Source organism: Calliphora vicina, chromosome 5 (assembly GCF_958450345.1).
Source record: "Calliphora vicina chromosome 5, idCalVici1.1, whole genome shotgun sequence".
NCBI lineage: Eukaryota > Metazoa > Arthropoda > Insecta > Diptera > Calliphoridae > Calliphora > Calliphora vicina.
In genome coordinates this window covers 60,035,180-60,061,503 of record NC_088784.1, presented here as the reverse complement: position 1 = coordinate 60,061,503, position 26,324 = coordinate 60,035,180, and the positions used below count along the sequence as shown (strand labels likewise).

The 26,324-nt window shown below is 32.6% G+C and overlaps 2 protein-coding genes across 5 annotated transcripts in view; one reads left to right on the top strand and one right to left on the bottom strand.

The window, feature by feature from the left end:
- Positions 1–2,175: 2,175 nt before the first annotated feature.
- Positions 2,176–25,197, top strand: CNT2 (Concentrative nucleoside transporter 2). 4 transcript variants are annotated; one of them, XM_065511970.1, is made up of 8 exons: positions 2,176–2,387; positions 19,067–19,121; positions 19,186–19,369; positions 19,431–19,629; positions 19,714–20,478; positions 20,547–20,874; positions 24,617–24,797; positions 24,893–25,197. In XM_065511970.1, the coding sequence occupies exons 2-8, from the start codon at positions 19,071–19,073 to the stop codon at positions 24,994–24,996; spliced, it is 1,812 nt and encodes a 603-aa protein (XP_065368042.1). In that variant the 5' UTR covers positions 2,176–2,387; positions 19,067–19,070; the 3' UTR covers positions 24,997–25,197. The 4 variants fall into 4 exon arrangements, with proteins under 4 accessions (XP_065368042.1, XP_065368043.1, XP_065368045.1 ...); XM_065511971.1 differs by having other exon boundaries at positions 2,373–2,395; XM_065511973.1 differs by lacking the exon at positions 2,176–2,387 and adding an exon at positions 2,620–2,789.
- Positions 25,027–26,324, bottom strand: part of LOC135959728 (uncharacterized) — an 18,045-nt gene continuing 16,747 nt past the window's right edge. Inside the window, exons 9-10 of the mRNA XM_065510756.1 lie at positions 25,880–26,204; positions 25,027–25,805 (exon numbers count right to left, since the gene is read on the bottom strand). Coding sequence (XP_065366828.1) covers positions 25,185–25,805; positions 25,880–26,204 — 946 coding nt within the window. The 3' untranslated portion in view covers positions 25,027–25,184. The remainder of the gene's footprint in view (positions 25,806–25,879; positions 26,205–26,324) is intronic.

Sequence of the window (26,324 nt, the reverse complement as noted above, 5' to 3'; positions counted from 1 at the left end):
CCCAAACGTTACTCAAAGTAGGGTGTTATATGGTCGGGCTTGACCGACTATACTTTCTACTTGTTTATTTTTTATTAAAACACTATAAAATAATTGTTGCCTGCAACATGTTACAGTGTACTCTCTCTTTGCGGACATCTCTCTTAAGCGGACACGTCTCATAAACGGACACTTTTTTCAGCCCCAAAAAAATTCTTTGGGATTTTTACAATTTTTCCCTGTTGAGCGGACGCGGACACTATTTTTTATACCAGATTTTTTCCCCCATAACCGGACAGATTACAGAAATACAACACTGTTTGTTGCATTGAATTCTTAAATCACCATGCTGAAAGCGGTGTTGAGTATTAAAAAATGTTAATGTCATTGAAATACATAAAAATGAAAAACTTAGTGTACGCGGAAAAAAGGATTATGTTAAGTACCAAGGCCTTTGCAATGACAAATTGTGCTACGAATTGTTTACATAGAAAATTAATTATGTCGATTTTAGCTGGCTTGAAAGTTCCAAAAAACGACATAACATAACCTTCCGTGCAAATTCTAAAAAAGCAGCTAGTGTAAACCAAGATGATGCTATAGTGCATTAGTACTGAAATGATAATTGCTTCCCAAGAAAACCTAGCCAACAAGTCTGAAGATGAAGAAAGTGAAATTGGTAACAAGTTAACTTCTTATAAAGAGGCTTAGATAGCTACAAAAAAACTAAAAGTTTTTTCATCATACAACAGCGACCTTAAATATATTCAGTTGCTAAATAATCTTCAAATATATTTCCAAGAAATTGAAATCGAAGGAAAAATTCACCAATCTAAAATTAGTGACTTTTTGTAATTCAATGAAATGGTTATAATATAATAAAAACAGTTATTTACTATTCTCATAAGCGGACACCTCTCATACGCGGACAAATTTGTCAGTCCCTTAGGTGTCCACTTATGAGAGAGTACACTGTACTAATAATATTTAACAGTTAAAAAAGAAACTACATGTACAAATATTTATAATACTTGATTTTTATCAAGGAGTTCTATTGAACTTTAACAATTCTGTTTGTCAGTGTTATAAAATAATTTACAATATCATTAAATCAAAAAGCTAAAGCAATTGTTTTTTGTTAAAATTAAAAGTAATGACCTCTAATTTTTACAAACTTTTGAGAGGCTACACAATATTTTTAGGCATTTTTTAACACTCTCTTTAAATACTCGATCGATTGTATGCGATTATCGTGTTCTACTCCAAACTAATTATACGGATTACACTCTTATTATTTAGTAAGACTGTGTTAACAAGCTTTTATACAAATATGTATGATCGTGCGAACGTAGTTAATAGGTTTGTATGTGAGTATATAACTCAACTACTAAAAGCTAATAAGTTAAAAAATGTGTTGGAATATTGCACGCAATAAAACTTAAATGTCATTTCATCGCCTTGTGCATGCTCATTCCGAAAAATATTTAATTAAACTATGTATGAATTCGTATAAAATATAATTCGGTTTAGTTTTTTTTATAATTTCGCTACATATTAACAATTTTTTATTTTTAGGATAACAACACTATGCGACAAATGGTAGGGGTCAGTGATCGGCAGGGCTAGCTTATGAGATATATCGATTTGTATTTGGTAAGTATCGTATAGGAAAAATTGTAATTTTGTGTGCCTTTTTCATGGATTTATGACCACCTAAATGTCCGAACATCGCAAAGTGGTGTTCAGCAAAGTTTTTATGTTCAACTCAGGCTAGAACATAGTCCATAAAGAAAAGCAATATTTTTTGCAATAGCTTTGTCACAAGAATGGGGAAATTGTGTGCAATTTAAACACGATAGGGCATAAGAAAACTAGAAATTTATCACAAATAGTTACTGCTAATAGCTAACCGTTAAAAAGGTTTGTATCAAAATGATTTCAATAGACAGACGCTCTTTGATTTGCACCTTTAACACCTTTAAAAAAGTAAATATCGGTAATCCATGACAGTTTTCTTTCAACCGAAACAAACGCTTTCAACTCCCTACATGTGTATTTATGTATAAACAACAGTTCGAATATATTTTATTGCTGTTTTCTGTATTTGTTTTTTTATAATCTCTCATTAAACAATAAAAACATTTCAATATTAACTCAAAAATTGTTAACTTTAGTTCAGCCAGTTCGTCAGTTTATTTAAAAATGTTCACACTGAAACACGCGCTAAAGGCAGTATAAAATTCTCTCTAAAAATTCGGGAAAAAAAATATATTATTAGCTAATTTTGTCAGCTGTCTTTTCGCCATAAACACAATAATAACGAGTTGGTTTAACAATAACTTAAATGATAAATAAATTTTAAAAATATAAAAAAAATATATTTTTGCAACAATAACAAAACAAAAGAGGTGAAATTGAGTGTAGTTATTTATATTAAACAATTGTTTATTTATTTAATGAATTTAATTCTCGAGTGTAAACAACTGTTTTTCAATTTTATTATTATTTGGGAGTAATTGCGTCTCATGGAAAATCTGTTTTAATAAAACAATAATAATAAAAGCGTTAACAAATGATTCTCAAATGTCATATCTAAGTCAAATTAAATTAAGTTTATTATTATTAATGACAGTAGTTCCGGTCTATAGTTAAAATTAATTAGTGTCAAACAAAATTTATATTTTTTTTTAAATTATGTCTGATATTATTTGGTGCAAATGTTTGTCAAGCTTTGCTTAAATTCGTTAACTTTGGGAAAGGATAAAACCTGGAAATTGATCTACAAAAAAAATTCCGAAATTGCTCTAGAGGTAAGGGAACCGACTCAAACCAATACCGAGGGGATTTTTGCTTTACCTGATTACTAGAAGATGTCAGTGGTAAATTTCACCTTGCTAGATACATGCATTTAAATGTTATTGGGAACAAAATATGTATAGTGATGTGTCCGAACAAAGTTTTTCGGATATATTGATTCAAAACTTTTTACCGGTTCAAATATTGTGTTTTAATAATTTATAAATGTCGGACGGACCAATTTCAACAGAGTATGTTTGGGAAAAATTGTATCCCTGTAGGTCTTAGAATTATATTACGAGAATATATTACAACCAATATTGGGAGGTATATCAATATACCTCCCATATTTTTGTTGGTGATATAAAAATGGGTGTCAAAACTACATTCAATTGAAGAGAATCTTAATAAAACAAAATTATTCCTTTCATTAACTAAAATATAAAATATTCACAACCGGTCCGTTTAAACCATTATATGGAATTTTAACGGAGAAACAAGTTTTGAATATAATATAACCAAAGACGTACATACATATATTTTATTGAAAAATTTCTAAGAAAACTAATAGATACACCAATATCCCGGTTTGCGTCTTTTAAAATATCTGTAATTTCGAAGTTGCGTAATTTTTGTTTCAGTTTGCGTCATGGCTTCAAAGTTGTGTATTTATAAAGCATCCAGTAAAACTACTCCCTTAAAAAATGTTTCTGTCTGATGAAAAAACAATGAGTTTAAGCTGGTGTAAAATAAAGTATTTCGTAAATTTGGAAAGTTTCAATTTGTTTCGGATTTGGCCAAATAACGATTTTTTTTAATACTAGGTTCTGTTCGAAGAAACGATTTCGGTCTAACTCTGTCATGTATGTACCGGTTTTCAGTAGCAACATTGATGTGTCAATGTAAATTGCTTTTGTCAGATAATATTAGTAGTGAGTAAAGTAGCTAGTCCTTAAATAGAAATATAATTATACTTTTGAAATGACTACAGATTGGTCTAACCAAGGACAACGAGCACATACGTGTCAAATTACCCAAAAATATATAAATTGGAGTCAGCCAAGTGATCAGACATTAGTCAAAATTAATGGCTATAAGGTATACATTGACTTCATAATATAAACAGAAATGTGTAATAGCCAGTCCCCCTTTAATGGTGTAGGGTATAAAAACGTGTTCGCTTTAAAAACGTGCTAAACTTATTTTCCTAGTAAAATGACAGCATTGTATTAAATATTTGGAAACCCCCGTTTCTATATATGGTTAGCACAGTACTCGTAGTACATATCAATAAATTATAAATAGAAAAATACAGCTACATATATATTTTACATGTATTTAGTCAAGTTCATAGTATTCTCTATTAAATACTTAAACATGTTTTTGTTTTAGATACAAATTTATAAGTAAAGGAGTTTGTGGAGTTTTTATACTCTACAAATCTAAGTCTAAAATAGAAAAAAAATGTGGTTGCAGTTTTTTTACAACGTTCTGGTCAGAAGTATTACAAAGGATTTCAGGTGCAAAATATTTCGAAAGTTTTATGCCACGAACGCAATTTTTCTTGTTGTTGACAAACAATTTTCTTGTTTTGTCAGTATTCTAATGTTTCGTTTCCCATTTTCCATTCTATCAAAAATGTGTTAAGTGCTACTAGATTGGTCAAAAATATTATTAATTAACTATAATACAATTGTGTACTCAATATAGGACTCCTAATTTCGCAGGTTTGTTCCATTCCGAGGAAATACTAAAAAAATCGTTTCATTTCTGGGGATTTTTTAATGCTAAATTAAACCAAAAAACACTAATGTTTAACAAATAAGTAAAATTCATAGACTTTTGCATGCATTTTTAAAGAATTATGGGAGGAAATAACTTTTTTCGGCGAAAAATATGATAGTAGTAAATTTCAGACTTCAAATTTTGTATAAGAATAGTGTAAAAATATACAGTTTCAATTGTATATACACTAGGCGTCAAAAGTATACGCTCATGAAGTGTTTTATATGTTTAATTTGTAACAAACAGCAAACCGCTGTCGAATTTTTCGCTCCAGTAGTGCCCATAGCAGCGTTGCCATTCATAAAATATTTTTCCTACCAAATTTCAAATTAAAAACTACCAAAACCTACCAAATGTATAATATTTGAGAAATGCTATATGGATTCGTTTCAAAATTAATAGTTAACTTAAAATTATATTATTGCTGCTATAAAATTACCCACACAGAGAAACCAAATTCGTGATGGCAACCGAATTTGTTGCCAATCGAATGATTCTACCTTAGTAACCGAATTTTACAGTTGTGGGTAAAAAATTTTAGAAGGAGTAACAAAAATTTGGTTATTTCAACCGAATTTCTTCTTTATTAACTGACTTTCTGTTGAAAGAACCGAAAAATTCTATGTGTGCAACCGAATCATTTGATTGGCAACAAATTCGGTTGCTACTACGAATCTGTTTCTCTGTGTAGAGGAAGAAAGTTATTTAATAACACTACAATCATAAATATGTTAAAATCGTTCAGTTTTCGAGATTTTATTTTTGAGTCGATTTAGCGATGTCCTTCCGTACGTCTGTCTGGTTGTCCATGTATTTCACATAGCCCCCATATAAATGTCCTCCAGAAATAAGACATTATCCGTCATAAATGCTTGATTTATATAGATATTAAATAACATTTTTACAAATAAATTACACCTAAAAATTCAATTCATAATTGACCATAGCTCCCATATAAGGCCCGCTTCCGAAAATTACCTAAACGAGCATAAATCTCCTAAAAGTGTTGGTATCCCGAAAAAATTCAATACAAATAAGTTTCATATAGAAAAAAATTACGCGTCCTAATTTCCATAATTGGACATTTAAAGTGTCAGATGAAACTGAAATATTGAATAATAACACATATTATTAGAAAATAAAAGTTTTGAGAGCCCTTTGGCATTTTTTGAACTCAACACTACTAAATAAATACACATTTACCTGACTAAACTAAATATTTAAGAAAATGCTATCTTCATATTTTGCTATTTTATTATTTTGGCTTAACATAAGTAGTTTTTTCGTTATTATTTTAATTATTTTGTTCTTAAAAATACTTATGTATTCAGAAATATCGTAGCCTACCAAAATACGACAAATATCGGAACAAACCAACCAAACTACCAAAAGTCAATTTGTTAACTTGAAACTACCAATTTTGGTCCAATTGGACCAAAGCGGCAACGCTGGCCCATAGGTGCTCTATTGGGTTTATGATTGGGTGATTGTGGAGGTGTATTCAGCATCTTCGGTACATTATACAGAAGTATATGGCTGAGATTGTTAGACTTTGGAAACAATCTCAGCCATATGCTTCGGATCGTTGTCATGTTGGAAGTAGTGAACAGCGGCCAACCCTAGTTTTTCGGCACTTTGCTTTAAATTTCGTCCAAATAGGCAAAACTGTCCATTGTTGAACTTATAAATTCAAAATTACCTACACCTCATACACCTCCAAAATCACCGGACATAAACCCAATAGAGAACCTATGGGCACAACTGAAGCGAAAAATTCGACAGCGGACTGTACCTAGCAAATCAATACTGGACTCAAGGAAGAGTGGAGAATATTTTGTCCGCGAGACCACGCACTTGGTTAACTCGATGCAAAGCAGACTCAGGGAGGTTCTCAAATGTCGTGGATATCCAACGCGATATTAATTTGTTATTTGTTTCTGTTTTTTTGTATATTTTATTTTTATATTTTTGCAATGAGCGTAGACATTTGGCTTTTAATTTTTATAAATATGAAGATTTTTTTGTTGTTTTTGTCAAAACTATGATTAAATTTAGAAAAAATGATTTCTTATATTGAAGTGCTTGAAACAAACTATTTAATTTAATAAAAAACAAGTAAGAAAGTATGGTCGGTCAAGCCCTACCATATAATACCCTACACTAAGTAAAAGAGCAAAAACATTTTTCTTTTAAAATTTCAATAATTTATATTTTTGAGTGATTTTCTGAAGTGGGTCTTATATGGATTATATCATTGTGGACCCATCACCATGAAATTAGGTCGTGTGATTTATGTCTATATTAAAGTTAACTATGTTGAATTTTGTGTGTATCCCAACATTTTTAAGTGATTTATGCACGTTAAAGTGATTTTCGGAAGCGGGTCTATATGGGAGCTATGACTAATTATGGACCGATCGTAACAAAATTTGGTGCCATGAATTTTGTATATATAAAACTTATTTGGAGCGGAATTTGTGGAGATACATATATAAATTAAACATTTATGACCGATAAAGTCCAATTTCGGAAGGACATTTGTATGGGGGCTAGGTGAAATAATGGACCGATTTCAGCCAGTTTCAATAGGCTTGGTCCTTGTGTAGCAAATTTGATCGAAATATCTTCAAAATTGCGACCTGTACTCTGCGCACAAGGTTTACATTGACAGCCAGCCAGACGGACGGACGGACATCGTCCTTATACTTTAAGGTGGGTGTTAGACTAATATTTTTGGGCGTTACAAACATCTGCAGAAACGCATTATACCCTCCACAAATCAAATGTATCAAGAAATACACGTCATTATAAAGCGTAATCGGTTTTCTTTTCAAATCCGTTAAAAAATTAAAATCTGAAAAAAAAACTGACTCAACAAGACCTATAACCCACGCTAGGTCGTTTTCCAAGTAATCGAGATTAACGGGAATTTTTTAATAGTAACCGTAGTTTAGTTACATATTAATTACCATTTATTTTGAGCTAGAGCCCACAGTGCATTGTTTTGCAATCGGACCTATAGTTTAGGAAATACATATTTATTACCATTATATTTGCGATTGTCCTCATTGTACAATGTTTTACAGAAAATTGGTCAATTCAAGTAGGCCATAAATCAACGTCACATGTTGACTCAACGTCTGAATATTTTCGTTCACATTGTAATAACTATAAAGTTAATTTAATATTTATATTGGTATTTTAAGAACTAATAAACAGCTTGAAGCTGATAATGCTGGAATACATTTTTCAATGAATTTCCTTTAAGATTTATGAAATAAATCAACGTCACATGTTGACTCAACGTCTGAATATTTTCGTTCACATTGTAATAACTATAAAGTTAATTTAATATTTATATTGGTATTTTAAGAACTAATAAACAGCTTGTAGCTGATAATGCTGGAATACAATTTCAATGAATTTCCTTTAAGATTTATGAAATAAAGATTAGCTATTAAAACGTAGCCAATGTCAGCAGTAAATGTTTCTTAGCATTTTCCAATATGTAATTTAGCAATATGTTGAATAATCACAGTACATATTAAGATAAAAGAACTATTTTAAACAAATTTTTGACAATAAATTATTTGTATAGATAATAATGTTGCTAAACATTCTTTTTATGAGGCTAAACATGTGTTTTTTGAATTGAAATCAGCATCATGTTGTGAATACTCAAATTCACCTATTTTGATAAGATTCTTTAATGAAACTGTTAAGATATGAATGCACATTTTTTATCTCTACGAACCTACATTTATAATTGTTGACATTAAACTACGAATTATTAGACGAGTGTAAACGACATGATACTTGAAAAAATCGGACGATAAGATTATAAACAATACGAAATGCCAAAATACAAGTACAGATAAATAAATACTAATCAGAAGCGAATTGGTATAAACAAAAGTAAATTAATTTTAATAAATATTTTTAAATTTAGCTAACTGTTAAAAGCTAAAAGAAAATACAACTTAAAAATGTATTACACACGTCAATAGGGTTATTAAAATTTCGAGTTTTTCGAGTATTTGAAACGTTTCATTTATTAGCTAAAATACGATAAGATATACTATAGATGAATGCTGGTTAAAGTATTGTGTTATAGGTAAATGCCGACTACTAATGGTAATACACTTGAATTTATTTCTCAAAAAATTAAAGGTTCTAAATGTTTCTAAATAATATAACAATTTCTCTGATATTTCATTACAATTACTATGAATATTTACTCTACACGAGGTTTTGAGAATAATTATAAGATCATTTAGCCTTTCAAACCTTTTTCTAAACTTGGATATCTTTTACCAACGTTATGTTTCATCTAATCTATGTATTATAGAGTACATTTTTTTAATAAAATTGTACTACATTCCAACACATTTGTATTAGATTATATAAATCATAAAGTGTCAAAAAAATTAAAAAAATACAAAGAAATTAAGACAAGGTAAAGGAGGTTTTTAACTGGAAACCTCTCGCTAATAATGGCCGATCAATACAATTGAGAATTAGTGCCATATTGACACTTGTTGCAGCAACAAGTGTAATTCATTTTCAAATTTCTAATCAAAGCGTTAATTGATTAAAAAAAAAATACAAACGTGTAAGAATTTTAATTTAAAATTTAAAAAAAAATACTACAGATATAATACATACATATGTATGTACATATTAAACAATGAATATTGAATTTAACTTTAATTGCTCTTATTAAAGATTCAATACATTTAAAATTAATTTTTGAATTTAAATAAAAATACTAATAAAATTTACCGTAAAAATTTGTATATAAAATAAGTTTACAATCGTTAATACGAGGTGGAAATATAATTTTTTGATTTCCCAAGAAAGCGAAATATCCTCATTTAAAAAAACAACTAAATTTTCTTTAAAACAAATAAAAATATAACAAAGTTTTATGTGAAAAATAAACAAATCTTGGATGATCTTCTTCAACTTTAATGATACCAATGAGTAATGGACAAATAAAATGATTTCGAGTGAAAATTAAAAATAAAATTAATTAAATATAAATTTCTATTATAATAAATTTCAAAAATATATTTTGTAATTTATCTCCATAGCAGTGCACAGTGGTTTAGAAACTTTATTTTGGAAATGATTCGGTATCATGGTAACTGTGTTTATATTGTTACGAAATTTCATATGGTTTGAGCTGAGGTGTTTTCGAGTGGATTTACGTTTGTTCAGCTTCCTAGAGGGTAGCACCTCAAAGTTGGTCACCTCGGGTATCAAATTTTTTAAAAAAATCGTCAAAAATCCATTTATGATCCGAATGAGCTGAAATTTTAAATATAGTCCTTGAAAAGATCTACAAAAAATATGCTTACAAGTGTAGGATATCTCTATTAGTTGAAGAGATATTCAGGTTTATTGATTTATTTTTTTCCGATCTTTTGATGGTTTTTTAAATATCAGGGGGGTTACTCTCTATTGCGATGCGAACGAAAAATGGTACAATTGGTACCCTTTATTGCGTTTTCGCATCGCACAAAAAATTAGTTTAAAATGTTTTTATTTACAAGTTTTGACATTTCATTTTGTCATTCTTCGCTATTGTTTATTTTGTGGTGCCAGTATTGCTTCTTTTTCCGAAAGCGTTTGCGTAGACGATACAGAGTACAAAATTGTATTCTTAACGCATTTACCTTTCGCATCCAAATTGCTTTCGCATCGCAATAGAGAGTAACCCCCCAGCTATATTGGCGATAAAATTCTAAATAAAATAAGAAAAACTTGTTAACAGTTATCTCTTCCCGATAAAAAGTTATACGCATCCAAAGTTGGAACTTGTAAAAAGGGACGTATTTTTTACGTTTTTTCCCAAAAAAGCCAATATATTTTTTCTTTTGTAGAAAAAAATGTCTTCGGGACTATACAGAATTTTTATATGATCCGGAAAGACAACTTAATGCAAAAGCGTGTAAAGACAAATTTGGCTCATTTAAGCGGACATATCACCCGGTTTGAGTAAAAAATTCTAAAAAGGCAAAGAACCAATCCACAAAAAAGATCCATATTTGTATTTCATTTTTGTAAATGAAATATTCTTTTTGTGAGCCACTCCCTGACCCCCATACATCTTTTAACATTTCTTTATTAATTTTTTTATACGATAATTAAAGCCGACGCAATTTTCTTTTTTTAGTTAATTTTTTCACAAATAGATTTTTTTTCCATTTATGTAAAAAAAAACAAAATTTGACATCTAGCACAACAGCTGTTTCTCTGAGTTGCCGTAAACTAGAACAATCGTGTAATCAAATTTATATAAAATGAGGCAATGGGCCTTTTCGGAAATGCATCACTGCGCTGCATCTGATGCGCAGTACATTCTAAAACGCAAAAGTTGCCAACACTGCAAATGTCATGAGTTCTAAAAAGCAACAGTGAAACATATGATGCGCAAAAACCCATCAAACAAGCATCACAAAAATGGCTGATGCATTGTCTGCGCATCAGCATCATCTGATTTGCATGAGCATCGCAAACTAATCACAGATGCGCATCAAATGCACCGTTAAAATTTTACATTAATTCAAATTTCACATTTTTATTCGTGGAAAATCAAAATATTATAATTTTTTAGTTTTTAAGGTAAATGGCGTCCCAAAATTTTATAGAATTATTTAATTTTAATAAAATTTTAAAAAACTAAAATATCAATCCTTAAGTCCTGAGGTTTTCAACAGTATCAAATACTTACATATGTATATAAAAAACCTTTATTTACTCCTCAGAAGTTCCACAAACCTTTTCATATAATGCGTACAAAATGTTCTAACATATAAAATGTCAATTTTGTATTCAAAAACATACCGACTTAACAGAAATTTTGGTGTAACAGATTTTGAACGCATTATATGAAAAAACGGACAAATATGTCAAAGCGGGCAAGGTTTGTGGAACCCTTTTTACAAGTTCCAACTTTGGATGCGTATAACTATTTATATTTAAAATTTCAGCACATTCGGATTATAAATGGATTTTTGTAAAAAATTTGATACCCGAGGTGACCAACTTTGAGGGGCTAGGCACTGGCCCTCATTAGCGCTAGGAAGATGAACAAACGTAAATCAACTCGAAAACACCTCAGCTCAAACCATATTTCGTAACAATATCTCACATAATTCCCAAGATACCGAATTATTTAAAAAAAAAGGTTTCTAACCACCACTGTGCAGTGGGCGATATATTCATGGTCCAATATAAGGAATTTAGTATCCCTGTGTTGGCACTAGGGTTTTTAACCCTGAAATTCCCGGTACAAATTTCCCCGGAATTTAAACTACCCGAATTTTTTTGTCAGGAATCAAGGGAATATAAAAATGATGAAAATATAGAGAAAACGCTAAAAAAATTAAAATGGCTACAGTTTTTCGCTTATATTCTCGAGAATAATGGACCGCTTATTATTAGTTATTTGGAATTTTTGGCATTTTACAAAAATGGAATAATTAAATTTTAAACAGGAACTATTTCGTGCACTCTGGGACATCTAAATTTTCATCCTACTAATAAAAAATTACCTTTTAGATACCACAAGGATATATTTAAACCAATTAAGACACTATAGCATAGAAAATCGTCCTAAACAAAGGATATCTCAAATAAGGTTTGTTAGGTATTGAAAATGGCCATTATCGGATCAAGATTTCAGCTAGTACCCATACAAATGTAATAAATTTATTGATTATGCGGCAATTTGCAAAAATTAGTTTTAAGTACGCTGAAATTATACTGTAGACTAGGATGTCTTTAACATTCCTAATTGTCTTATAATTAATATCGCGATGAAATTGGATATAAACAAGTTTTATATGAACCTAAATCTTCCTACCAACTTTTGTGAGGATTGGTCCATAATTGACCATAAGCCGCATATAACTCATACATCAGAAAAATATGTATGTTACTAGGGTATTCAATCGATTAACCGTTAATCGGTTAATTTTGGTCGGTTAACTGTTCGAAAAATTTGAATTTTCAAATTACAAATACACCGATTAATTTGTGTCGATTAGCCGATTTTTTTTTTTTTGCTCTTTATATAGAAATAGTTTTAAACACACAAAATTTTATTTCTTAACTCATTCCCTTCTAGCAATAGTTTTTTGAAAACTGAAACTAAGGAATTTGGAAATGACCTTTTTTCTAGAATGTTCTATGATGAATTTTGTCCTAATGAGTTGGTGGATGACATGGTAGATATTACTGAAACGAGTCTTTTATCAGAACTTAACGAAACTCTTAAAGTATTAAAAAATCTAAAAAAAAAATCCAAAAAGGACTCCAATGTATGATAATTTAAAATTAACCGATTATTAATCGATTAAACAAGAAACCCGATTAATTGAATCCCCTAATGCATACCCACATATTGATGGTTTACAAGATTCGGCACGGCCGAATATAACACTCTTACTGTATTAGTTTAGAAGATATAAGTTTAGGAAAACATTTTATTTTCCAAAAATTCCCATAGTAGTGAATCTATTTGGGACAGTTAAAATTTCATGCTTCTAGCATCAGGCGAGTATTCGTGGTAAATTTCAGCCAGCTAACTTCTTTCATTTCGGCCCTATCGTGTTTTCAACAGACGGACTGACATAACTAATTTCTGAGGACCCAGAATATATTTACTAATGTTAGTCTTCGAAAAATATTTTGATGTGTTACAAACAAAATGACAAAATCAATATACCCATACCATATAATACCATATACTAAGCAAAACAGGGTTATATGGGAGCTATGACTAATTATGGACCGATCGCCATATGATAGTTAATTCTGCCGTAAAAATGTTATGTAGACGGACATTGCTTAATCGACTCAGAAAGTGATTCTGATATTGGGCGTTAAAAACATCTGCACAAACGCATTATATCCTCCCCATTATGGTGGTGTAGGTTAGGTTAGGTTAGGTTCCATGGGTAGCCACTCTTCAAGCAGCTCACTTGGGTCCATTCAAAACTGATCCCATTGTGATACCCAAGGGGTAAACATCTTGGTATTAATTATACGTCCGTTGTTTCCAGGCTAAACCAACCAGATTCTCTGATGAAAGAGTAGATTCGTCTAAGACTTATCCTTGATAGCTCATCTAAGCATGATAGGAATGGTGTTCCGAAGATACGTTCCCTCAGATTTATCAGAGCCGGGCATTGACAGAATAGGTGTGACACCGTCTCATCCTCTTCTTCATTATGGCAGCTCCTACAGTAGTCATTATACCGTAGGCCCAATCTCCTAGCATGTGTCCCAATTATACAGTGTCCTGTAATGAAGGAGACAATTAGCCTTATTTGCTCACGACGAAATTCCATAAGTAGATTCGTCCTGCTGGCATCATATACGGGCCAAGTAGACCTCGTTGTAACACAGGAAGACTCATTGGTCCACCTGCTTTGTGCAGATTCATATAGTGTCCGCTGAACAGCCATCTTGCATATAGCAAGGGAAATACCAGAAAAGGGGTCGATCTCATCATCATCCATCATCGCCCCCATTTTGGCCAGTTCGTCAGCTATACAATTACCCTGATTACCATCGTGGCCAGGGACCCATATAAGCGTTATCCTAGAATGTCTCGCTATCTCATTAAGGGATACCCGGCATTCCTCGGTTAACCTAGATGTCGTAAAGACACCCGCTATTCCTTTAACGGCAGCCTTGCTATCGGTAAATATACATATATCACCAGATATTTGATAAAACCTCAGCCAGTTGGATGCACGTTTAATGGCCGTAATTTCCGCCTGAAGAGCCGTACAGAAGTTAGGTAGCCTGAAATAGGATTTAATCCCATAGTTCTCAATAAAGAAACCACCACCGACCCTATTGCCCCTCTTTGAGCCATCAGTGAAAACCCTTATGACATCATCAGGGGGTAAGAGTCCGCGCTGCCATGAATCCCTATTCGGGATCTTAATATGGAAATGCATATCGAAAAATGGTTTTGCGATGCAGTAATCGACATTACTATGTAAGTACCCATAGTAGTTCAGTATCTTAGAGTGCCCATGATCTTTACCATACCACGAACATCCAGCATTTAGTCTCACAGCAGAGTTGAGAGCCATTTGTATCACCATCAAATCAACTGGTAACCAGTTCAGGATAGTAAAAAGTGCCTTAGAGGGGGTAGTCCTTATAGCGCCTGTAATCAGTATCGCAATAGTCCTGAGAACTCGTTCCACAGCCTTACGGTGAGTAGCATTATCCAAGGCGTGCCACCACACCAACACTCCATAGAACAAGATGGGTTTAACAACTGCTTTGAAGATCCAACTGATACCCTTCGGCATAATACCCCAGTTTGTACCAATTGCCTTCTTACAGGAGTAGATGGCTACATAAGCCTTGTTAATCCTGTTTTGAATATTCAAATTCCAGGACAATCTTTTATCTAGAATGATGCCAAGATACTTCGCATTATCTCTAATCTCAAGACTGATTCCATTCAGTCTAGGTGGTCTGAAGTCATCGATCTTATACCTCCTAGTGAAGAGAACCAGTTCCGTTTTTTGTGGGTTCACACTAAGTCCACATGAAATACTCCACTCACTCAGTGTACTTAATGCTGATTCCATACAACTGGATATTGTATCCAGAAATTTACCAGATATACAAACTGCAACATCGTCAGCATATGCGACTGTCTTGATCCTTCTGTTGTCCATCCTGGTCAACAGGGAATTCATAGCCAAATTCCACAGAAGTGGTGATAAAACACCCCCCTGCGGGGTTCCACGATTGGCCACTTTTAAAACACTTACACCACCTAAAGTAGCACAAATGACTCTATAACCGAGTATCTTTTCGACTAGTCGGCGAACACATAGATCAATTCCCAGTTCATCCATCGCAGATAGGATGGCATCGGGCCTGACATTATTAAAAGCTCCTTCAATATCGAGAAAGGCAACAAGTGAATACTCCTTATGTATTAGCGACTCCTCAATGGAGCCAACTAGCGAATGTAGAGCTGTTTCCACAGATCTGCCTTTGGTGTAGGCATGTTGGGATTTAGAGATGAGTTCCGACGGAATGGTCATTCTCAGATATACGTCAATCACCCTTTCTAGGGTTTTCAGCAGGAAGGATGCAAGGCTAATTGGCCTATAATCCTTTGGTTTAGTGTGAGTCGCCTTACCACCTTTAGGAATGAAGACTACTCTGCATCTCGTCCACCATGTGGGGATATAGGTCCATCTAATACACGCTGTGTATATGCTAATGAGCCATGGTACAACTATTTCTTCGTTCTTTTGAAGATCAGCAGGAATAATGCCATCCGGCCCAGGAGATTTGAACGGGTCGAAGCTTTTGATTGCCCATTGGATTCTATCCCTGTTTATCGGAACAGAGTTATCACCCGGAGCAACAGAATCGGCAGCCCCATTCATAGTCTCATCATCGACTGGAAGGCAACCTGGAAAATGAGTATCTAATAGGACCTCAAGTGTTTCCTTACTATTCAGAGTCCATCTACCACAGGGTTTCTGGATATAGCTTGGTACAACCGGTGAAGTTGATAGAATTTTACGTAATCGGTTAGTCTCAGAGGATCCTTCCACGCCGCTACAGAAGTCCCTCCAGGCTTTCCTTTTCGCATTCCTCGTAAGGTTCTTAAAGTGGTTCACTGAGGACTTATATACCGGCCAGTTACCCAGCCTCTTTGCCTCGTTGAACAATTTACGACACGCCCTTCTTGCGTGTGCAATCTCAGGGTTCCACCAGGGTGGCTTATTCCTACCCCTGCAGATATTCGGCTTACAGGCCAAATTAGTAGCTGATTGGAACGCTTCTGTAAGTGCCTCAACTGCTACCTCAATATCGTCCCTATTTTCAATAGTGGGCGGGTTTGGTAGAGACCGGGAGAGTACATCACTCTGCAACTCCCAATTGGTCTTCCTCCTATTTAGAATGGTATTATCATTCCTATAAGTTACACTGATATTGAAATCAATATATAGATGATCAGAAAAAGAGCAGTCGTCGGAGACAGCCCAATTGTTAATCATACTGTGGTGCTCAGCACTCACAAGTGTTAAGTCTAGTACCTCACTTCTGTTTGAAACAATGAAGGTAGGTTCTGAACCTCTATTAACTACTTCCAAACTACTATTAAGTATGAAACTGAAAAGACTCTCACCTCTTGTGTTGGTGTCGCTGCTACCCCATACAATGTGGTGCGAGTTAGCGTCAGCACAGATAACCAATGGTATCCTGGACTCATTCGCCTTTTTCACAGCACTACGGATATCATCGTTTGGTGGATGCTCCCCGTGGTCATGCGCCATGTAGCTGGATATCAGCCATAACAAACAGCCTTCATTAGTTTCCCATGAGACTGCTACTGTGTCTTCATTACTGTAATCAGACAGAATGAAGATTTTCAAAGAGCTTTTAGCCAATATACAGGATCTAATTTTACCTGCGCCTTTAGCGAAGTAGAGCTTATAGCCCTTCAAACATAGTCCACAGATACGGTCCTGATGGACCCAAGGTTCCTGGACCATGACTAGCTCCTCCCCGTTCTGAGCAATTCGGAGGAGCAGTGCAGCTGATGCTGCTTTAGAGTGGTGAAGGTTTATCTGGGTCACCCTCACCATGCTCCATTTTTACAATAGTGACGTCGGCGTCCTCCTGGTCAGAATTCAGGAGGGCGTCCTCGTCCACCACCTCATCCATCCGTTCAAAGAATGTACCAACTAGTTCGGAGACTGAGTTGGTATCTTCAGTGTCGGCTGGATCAGTGGCGTCATTGCAATCCATGCCCTCTTCCGAGAGCATGGGCTTCTTCCGAGAGCATGGGCTTTACATGGTGGTGTAGGATAGTAAAATGTTGCAAATGATATGTACACATTGTTGTATGTATAAAAAATTTTGAATTTATAATATTTCAAGATAGGCAAACGATTTACAATTCCCTGAAAATATGAATGATAAAAATAACCCTTTTATAAGTTTAAAACTGTAACAATTAGTTAGCAGCAATTAATCGAATCAACATCTAATCAGAAGTTCTTTTTTAAATTAAAATAATTAATTATTGTCATAAAATCTAAATGATAAGTTAAGTCATATTTATAATATTGTAACAGAAAGTAATAATTTAACAAGTAAGAGAGCTATATTTGGCTGTGCCGAATCTTATATACCCTTCACCAAATTATACTTCAAAATAAAAAATTTAAATGTTCTTAGGTAAACAAAATTTATTTTTTTTTCCAAAGTTGTTTTTTCATTTTTTGGAAATACAACATTTTTTCGAATTGTTTTTAAAATTTTAATTTTTTTTTTGTTTTTCCAATTTTTTTTTAATATTTAACGAAAAAAACATTTGGTGAAAAAACGATTTTGACCCATTGTAGGTCCAACTTACTATGGTCTTATATACGTCATTACAAAGGTCTTTGAAATATCTATCATTAGATATCCATATAGGTTATCCTGGTTTTTTTCCTTATATGTATATCCGCCATTTGTGGACCGATTTTCTCGTTTTTAAATAGCAACCGAGCCGGAATAGATATTGATGTATGAATCGTGTATGTAAGTTATTTGGGGTCTTCGGAAAGTTGATTTCAACAGACAGACGGACATGGCTTAATCGACTTCGCTATCTATAAGGATCCAGAATATATACAGCCCAATTATGAATAAAAAATTCCCCGGCAGTTTTTTCCCATTGAATTTGAATAGGAAAAATTAGAAAAGGGAAAATTGAAAAAAACAATTTATAGACATGAAAAATGTAGAAATTACAAACGGAATGACCAACTTATACATACAGTAGCCCAATAAAGTCTACATACAGGAATTCAAATTAAATTTCTTTCGTTGAAAGCTGTATTTGTAAGATAAAAGTAATGAAATATATTTGTTAAAAAATAAATTCACACCAAAAAAAATTAAAACAATATCACTTAAGTCGGGTTTAGCAACATTTCCTATCACGTCCAAAATTTCACCGTTATTAGAATTTTTGATTCTGAGTCAAATAACGACATTTTTTTTTGGTTTTTTGGGTTTTAATGTTCAAAATATTATAAAACTTAATAGCCCCGCCCACCCAAAACTAGGCGTGACCGAGAATAATTTTTTCGTTATTTTACTCAGAATCAATATCTCTAATAACGGCGAAATTTTGGGTCATGTATTATTATATATCTCACAAAAAAAAAACTAAAAAAACTGCTTTAAATTAAAGTAACATAATAATTTTTACTGTATGTAGACTTTCTTGGGCTACTGTATATACCCTTCTCACGAAGGTTAAGGGTATAAAAAGGAATTAGTAAATATAAATATCAAAAACATTTATCATACGTATAAAATAATAATGTATATTACTTACTAATAGATGAAAAAATTAAATCATTTTAATTTATAACACAATGCAAAAAATTACTTAAACTATTTGATTGAAATAATTGATAAAATATTTGCAATCGATTATTTTTAGTATAATGGAAGAATCAAAAGAAGGTGAAATCAATAAAGGCTTTTCCAACGAAGAGGTAAATCATATTAAATTTCATTAATATATGTAGATGCAATTATGCTTATTATATTATTTTATAGTCCTTGGAAAATGGCCTTGAAAATTATAAGACTGAATTTGAAATTGCAGAATTTGTAGATAAAGAAAAAGAAATAAAACCAAAAACAAAATTGCAAAAGTGGCTTAAAACTTCCTTATTATTTATATTACATGCAGCGGTGGGCTCATATTTTGGTTATGCCACCCATTATTATCTAAATGAAAGTAAGTGAAACGTAAAATTTAAATAAAATAATTATTCCAATATTTGCATTGATTTTCGCAGAGGATCAATGTTATTATGGCTATGAGTTGCAGTGTGAAATGCGCTTCTGTAGTGGTTATGGATTTTTGGTGTTATTTCTTGGTTTCATCTATTTCGGGCTAATTTACTATTACATTTTTAAACCCACTTTGGGCAAACGTCTACATCGCCACTACTTGGCACCACTTGATAAATGGTGGATGAAAGTCAGCAGAACAAGGTAAGCAATATAAAGAAAGGATTTTAAAATTCAAGAATCACTACAATAACAATAAAATCCTTTCTCATTTTCGTATCTTGACAGATTTGTGTCTTCTGTTTTAATTGGCTTGCTTTTGATAGGACTGGCCATCTTTTTGTATTTTGAGACCAAAGATGAACCTCAAAAGTTGACCTCACTTGTTGGACCCTGCTGCTTCATACTGCTGGGTTATATTTTCTCTACGGCACGTTCGGCCATCAAATGGCGTGTCGTTATAACCGGTATAGCCTGTCAATTTATTTTGGGTATCGTGTGTATACGTTGGAGTGTGGGCCGCAGCATATTTGAGTGCATTGGCAATAAGACAGCCACATTTTTGGCCTTTTCCGATGAGGGCAGTCGCTTTGTCTATGGCAATACCATCATCGATGAAGGTGTATTCGCTTTTGCCATATTATCGGTGATATTCTTCTTTAGCTTCTTTATATCGATTCTATACTATTTGGGCACCATGCAATGGGTGGTTTTGAAATTGGGTTGGATTTTACAACAAATCCTAGGCACAACAGTGTGTGAGAGTGTCACAGCTGCCGCCAATATATTTTTGGGAATGTCGGAAAGTCCTCTGCTAATACGTCCGTATATTAAGAAATTAACCGCTAGTGAAATACATTCTATTATGGTTTCGGGTTTCGCAACAGTCTCGGGCACAGTTTTGGCCGCATATTTGAGTTTTGGTGCTTCACCGGCACATTTGATAACATCGAGTGTTATGGCTGCACCTGCCACTTTGGCCATATCAAAGTTATATATGCCCGAAACGGAGGAGAGTAAAACCACATCGGATAACATAGAATTGGAGAAATCGTGAGTAATTGTGTTTTTTACCATAGCTGCGATCTCATTAAATAATTTGCTATTTTTGTTGTTTTCAGTGAAGACTCATCGATCTTGGATGCGGCCTCGAATGGTGCCAGTAATGCTGTTCCAATTGTTTTGGGCATAATTTCCAATATAATTGCTTTTGTGGCCTTTGTAGCCTTCCTAAATGCCGTGGTCAATTGGTTTGGCACGTTGGTGGGTGTAAATGATATCGATTTCGAATGGATATTCTCGAAACTATTTATACCTTTAGCTTGGGCCATGGGTGTGCCATGGGAAGATTGTGATGCGGTGGCCAAAGTAGTGGCCACAAAGTCGATAATCAATGAATTTGTGGCATACGAAAAATTGGGCGTTTTAATAGCCTCCAAAGCAATATCGGTAAGTTGATCCTTATAAAATTATATGTATGTGAAACTCCTTCATAATACTTCGTATCTAAGGTATCAAAAATATCTGTTTATTAGATGAACAATTATGCATTTCATTAGCTTAGTATGCAAACGTTCTAAGTAGAGTATCCAAAACCGAAACCGAAAACCGGTCAACCGGTTTTTAAACTTTTCGGTTTTTTTACAAACCGGTTTTTGCAAGACGGTTAACCGGTTTTTATGAAATATATTTTCATTGACAATATTTCGTAAAAGATATAAAATAATTACATAAATATAGATTATTAAGAATTAAAAAATGCAAAATTTCCAAAGATTTAGTACACAATTCATTACACATTTCTCAATAGCGTCCACAAATAAAAATAAATTTAAGGAGAACTTTTTCATATTAAATAAAAATTGAATATAAACCGGTTAACCGGTTTTTTTAAAATACTATAATCAAAACCGGTTTTTCAAATTTGCCGGTTTTTTGGACACTCTAGTTCTAAGTCAACTTTTTATGAAAATTGAGATTTTAATAAAAAACGTTAGAATAAGTAATAATACAGCATTTGCTTAAAAACCCTTCCAATTATTTAGTTTTCTCGTTATTATATTGTGGTACACAAAAGAGCTAAATCCATTTTTTGTCTAAATTACAAAATTATTAGTTTATTTATTTAATTTTAATCAAATAAACACGTTTTTTTAAGGAAATATTGAATTTTAAAATTTATTATGGTCTACACTACTGATAGCAAAACGTTACTCCATTGCCATTTAAGAGCATGTGCTAAGTCCCAAAAAAATCCTATAAGTCGCCAACGCACTTCTAAACTAAGCTTTTATTTTAAAAAATTTGTACAATATAAATTTATTCATAGTATTGACCATTGGAAAGATGGTAAAAGGTCATAGCTAAAACCTTTTCCCATCTTTCTGGCAACATATGGATTACGAGCCAAAATAACAGTTAATCTTTTGATGCGAAGAATGAATAAAGTCAATTTTGAATACTATGTTCTGAAGAGAAGCGTATCCCAGAGAGAGCGTTCTGCATCGATCGAAACAAATAGTAGTCGAACGGGGCAAGGTCTGGACTATAAGGTGGGTGAAGCAAAACTTCCCATCCACACTATTCTAACAGGTATTGCAACATGTGGCCAAGCATTGTCATGATGGAATATTACGGTTTCATGTCTGGCCGCATATTCTGAGAGTTTTTCGGCCAATACTCGCTTCAAACGAATATGTTACGTTCGGTGTAGGTTCCCTGTGATGGTCTGGCAAGATTTCGCCAGCTAAATACAGAGCATTACCTTAGTGCCATGGACATTTGGCTTTGGTGTCGATTCGGCTGGTTGGCCGGGATTCACATATGATTCTCTTATGTTTCGGGTTATCGATATGGATCCATTTTTAACGCAAGAAATGATTCGGTGCAAAATTGATTTTCTTTTATAGAGTTAATGCAGCATTTCAGACATAAAAAATCCTCTTTCAAGGTCTGCTGCTGATTGAGTAGCTCCCAATGATTTTGCAATCTCTTGTTGAGTTTGACAACAATTTTCATGTAATGTCTCCAATTCGTGGTTTTCAAACTTCCGTGTCAAAATCACCACGTTGAAACCAGTGTTTAAAAAGCTACGATAACTAACAAATTTTTAACTCAAAAAAGTGTATGTAGCGGTAGCAGTAGCATTTGTCTTTTTTCGTTTTCTTGTTTTTTTAAAACTACTGCTACCTTCAAAATATAAAACTCTTAACAGAGCAGTAGTAATAAAACATGAATTGTAAATGGAGTAGTAGCATAAAAATACAAATCATTGCTACTGCTCTATATCGAGTTTTAATTTTTAAGGTAGCAGTAAAGTAGCAGTTGATGCAGCAGTTAAGGTAGCAATAAAAGTAGTCAAAAAAGAAAAGAGTTTGAAAGAATTATTCGATTTTATTCGTCTCAGATGTCCGTGTTGCTAACAGAAAGATCGTGTTTTCTGTGTGTATAACAAAAAAGCCGAACTTTTGTTTACAACACGACCAACATACACAAATATACATTCACAACAACAACACATAATATACTTTTTTGGCTGAAGATTTTTATTTTTGACTTATTTTATTGCTACCTCAACTGCTACTTAGCTGCTACTTCAACTGCTACTTAACTGCTACTTCTTCTACTACCTCAACTGCTACTTCTATTACTACTAAATTTTAAAAGTAGCAGAATTAATAAAAAACTAATGCAATAGCAATAGAAAATAAATTACTCTGCTACTTTTAAATTTTTCTTTTATTAGTACTACTACAACTACTGCTACCAAAATGTGAAGGTAGCAGTAGTAGTAGTAATTATTGACTCCGAGTTTTTATTAATTTTTTAACTAGACTACTTGTGTTTTTTCGTTGGTACTGCTACTTGTAGTCTAGTTTTTTAAACACTGGTTGAAACCGATGAAACATATTCACCATTAGCTTTGGTGTGCTTCTGGGACACTTTTTTATATATTTTATAATATTAGCATTAACATATGTATGTTTTTTTAATTTATTGAAGCTGTCTTATTTTCCTAGGCCAACAATAATTATTAAATTCTTATAACTAACATTAAAACTAAATGTTCTCTAGCGAGAGCCTTTGTGGACAGAGAACATATGTATGTTTTTTAATTTATTGAAGCTGTCTTATTTTCCTAGGCCAACAATAATTATTAAATTCTTATTACTAACATTAAAACTAAATGTTCTCTAGCGAGAGCCTTTGTGGACAGAGAAGTCTTCGTGTAGCTTTGTACCTTTATAAAGTGTTTTTAACGGACATTCTAGAAATCATTCTTAACCAATGATACATGTGGGTAGGACCCTGTGGATGTTCCCATTTCATATATATTATGGTGCGTCCAATAGGGTCCTCTCTATAACAACAATACTGGAATTACTGGCCGTTCCTCATAATTTTATTCAAAATGTCGAAATTGGTTTTACAATTGTTTTAAACAGAAACTTTATAGTCAAGGCATAATTTTGATTGATCACTGGTTAACCAGTGAAGGCTAGATAGAGACTTTTAACTTCATAAGTCGTATATCTAAGTGAATACAAAGTTATGCCATGTCGAAACAGTTCCTCTAACAGTCCCAATTAAAACGCATTTATGGAAGAAGATCGATTTCCACGAAAAAACTGTATAGTAAATACCTTGTGCGGCAGGCAATTTGCCAAAGGGGAAGAAAATTATTTTTTCAGTACAGAATTAATTTTAAGATAAAACCATACCGTTTCAACAGAATTTTACTGAACATATCAGCGTAGCTATGTATTAAAAAGCGAACATGTCATCTGCATAATCAATGATATTTATAGGTGGATATAACCAAAGCAGGATTAAAATTTAGGACCGGAAACTAAAACACAGACGAAAACATTGTATATAAAAATAATAACTCAGGGCTGCACGTATGACCGTGACGACAGAATGAACCCGTTACTGGGCAAACACCCGAGGGTGTAGTGCCAGTTGTAGATGAAGTAGTGGCTGAAGAAGTAGCATTAATGTTAGAGCCAGCTGTGATCGATTGATAAGCTTGTTATAAATTGTGTGAAAAAACACAAAAGTAAACTTATTTTCAGTTCAAGACGATTTTAGGCAATAAGTTGTTAATAAAAATAATACACTGAATTTAATAGTGAAAACTTATTATTAATAAATTAAATTAATTTCATTTTTATTTTTCATCTCGTTACAGGCGCGCAGTGCTGGTATCACAACATTTGCAATCTGTGGATTTGCTAATCCTAGTTCACTAGGTATATTGATCGGTTCGCTGGGTGCTATGGCACCCAAACGTAGAGGTCTGATAACGTCAGTTGCTTTTAGAGCTTTTATTGTCGGCAGTATAGTGTGCTTTATGTCAGCCAGTTTCGCCGGTAAGTCTAGTGATCATTTATAGTTTGTTTACCATTGTTTATAGTTTGTTTACCAAATTCATTATTGTTTTTTTACAAATTATCGTTTCCCTTAGGCATATTAATACAAAATAAAGAGGAGGAGGAAAGTTATGAGCGGATATTAAATTCGTTGCAACGTAAAAATATAAGTATAGCTTTATTTCAAAAGCAATATTAGTTAGTTAGTAAATTATTTAAACTGTGAATGTATTATTTAAATGCGCCTTGCCGTTTTATTTTAGTTGTAATGATTTATTTTTAAGCTTAAAATGTTGTATATAAAATTTAAGTATAATATGTTTTGTATATTATAATATGTATGTATATTTAATGATAACAATAAAAAAAAAACCTCAGATGTAAAATTTATTTTGTTAAACATTTGTCTATATTATTCTTAATCTTTTGCATTAATTCAAAATCTTTAGCATCGAATGTTGAGTGCTCAAAATTTAAAAGTTTTTGAGTGTTTAAGTGCAGATCATTTAAAATAAATTTAATGTTTGAAAAATTACCTTTATCTAGACGTGGTTTTTTCTTGATTTGCTCTTGCTCACTCTGGGGGCTACTTGATTGTTTAAAGTTCTTGTTTAGGTCTTTGAAAACTTTGAAATCTATTGATTTATTATGTAATGGGGCATGTTCTATTAAACTGATTATGCTAGTTGTTAGTTTGTTATAGGTATTTAAAGCTTGTAATAGTTTAGTAGACTGCGGTCTATGTTTCAGCACAAATTCTATTAAAAATACACTTTGTATATTACAACAGTGCTGTTCGTGTCCCATTAAATACTTTAATAGTTTTTCATTAAGCAGCTTATCTTGTTTTAACCAGAAAATTCTTAAACATTTATTCACAAATTCTCGAAATCTACCAAGTTCTGATGGTGATAAAGAAAATAAGCCAGTAAATGTCGCTAAAAGGTTTTCTTTTAGATGATTATTTAGTAGTTGTGGTTTGAAGGCACAAATTTCCAATAAGTTTAGCTAAAAATAAGAATAAAATACTAAACTTTTAATTAAACCAAAAAAAAAAAAACTTTAAAGTAAAACACTCTTACCAATTCCCTGTACCCCAAACCATTTATATGACGTTCTTGCATTTTCGTTAGATTTTTAACTAAACTTGTTTGTAAATATTGCATACTTTGTTCAGTTTCTTTGTCACATATTAATAATATCATTTCCATATTTTCCAACTTATTGCAATGGTAATGTTGTAGTTTAGCATCGGTAATACTGAGTAATGTAGTTTTAAGTAAAACTTCAATTAATTTTTTATGTTGTCTAAATCCGTCATTGGATTTGTTTAATTTGTTCCACATTTTAAGCCAAAATTCTAAACAATTTAAATTTGCAACACTTTTGCCTTGATTGAAAATGTTTCTGAAATTAAAAAAAGTGTATTTTTATTGAAAATTGTTATATATGTATAATATAATAAACACACTTTCATTAATTCTGAGAAATAACAAGAAAGTTTATTCGCCCAAGTGACAAGGAAAA

Excerpts from the sequence above, each read along its gene's own strand:
- CNT2 (XM_065511970.1), top strand. The coding sequence starts at position 19,071 with ATGGAAGAATCAAAAGAAGGTGAAATCAATAAAGGCTTTTCCAACGAA. Across the intron at positions 19,370-19,430 it reads CCATTATTATCTAAATGAAA|AGGATCAATGTTATTATGGC; the intron begins GTAAGTGAAACG and ends TGATTTTCGCAG. Across the intron at positions 20,875-24,616 it reads TAGCCTCCAAAGCAATATCG|GCGCGCAGTGCTGGTATCAC; the intron begins GTAAGTTGATCC and ends ATCTCGTTACAG.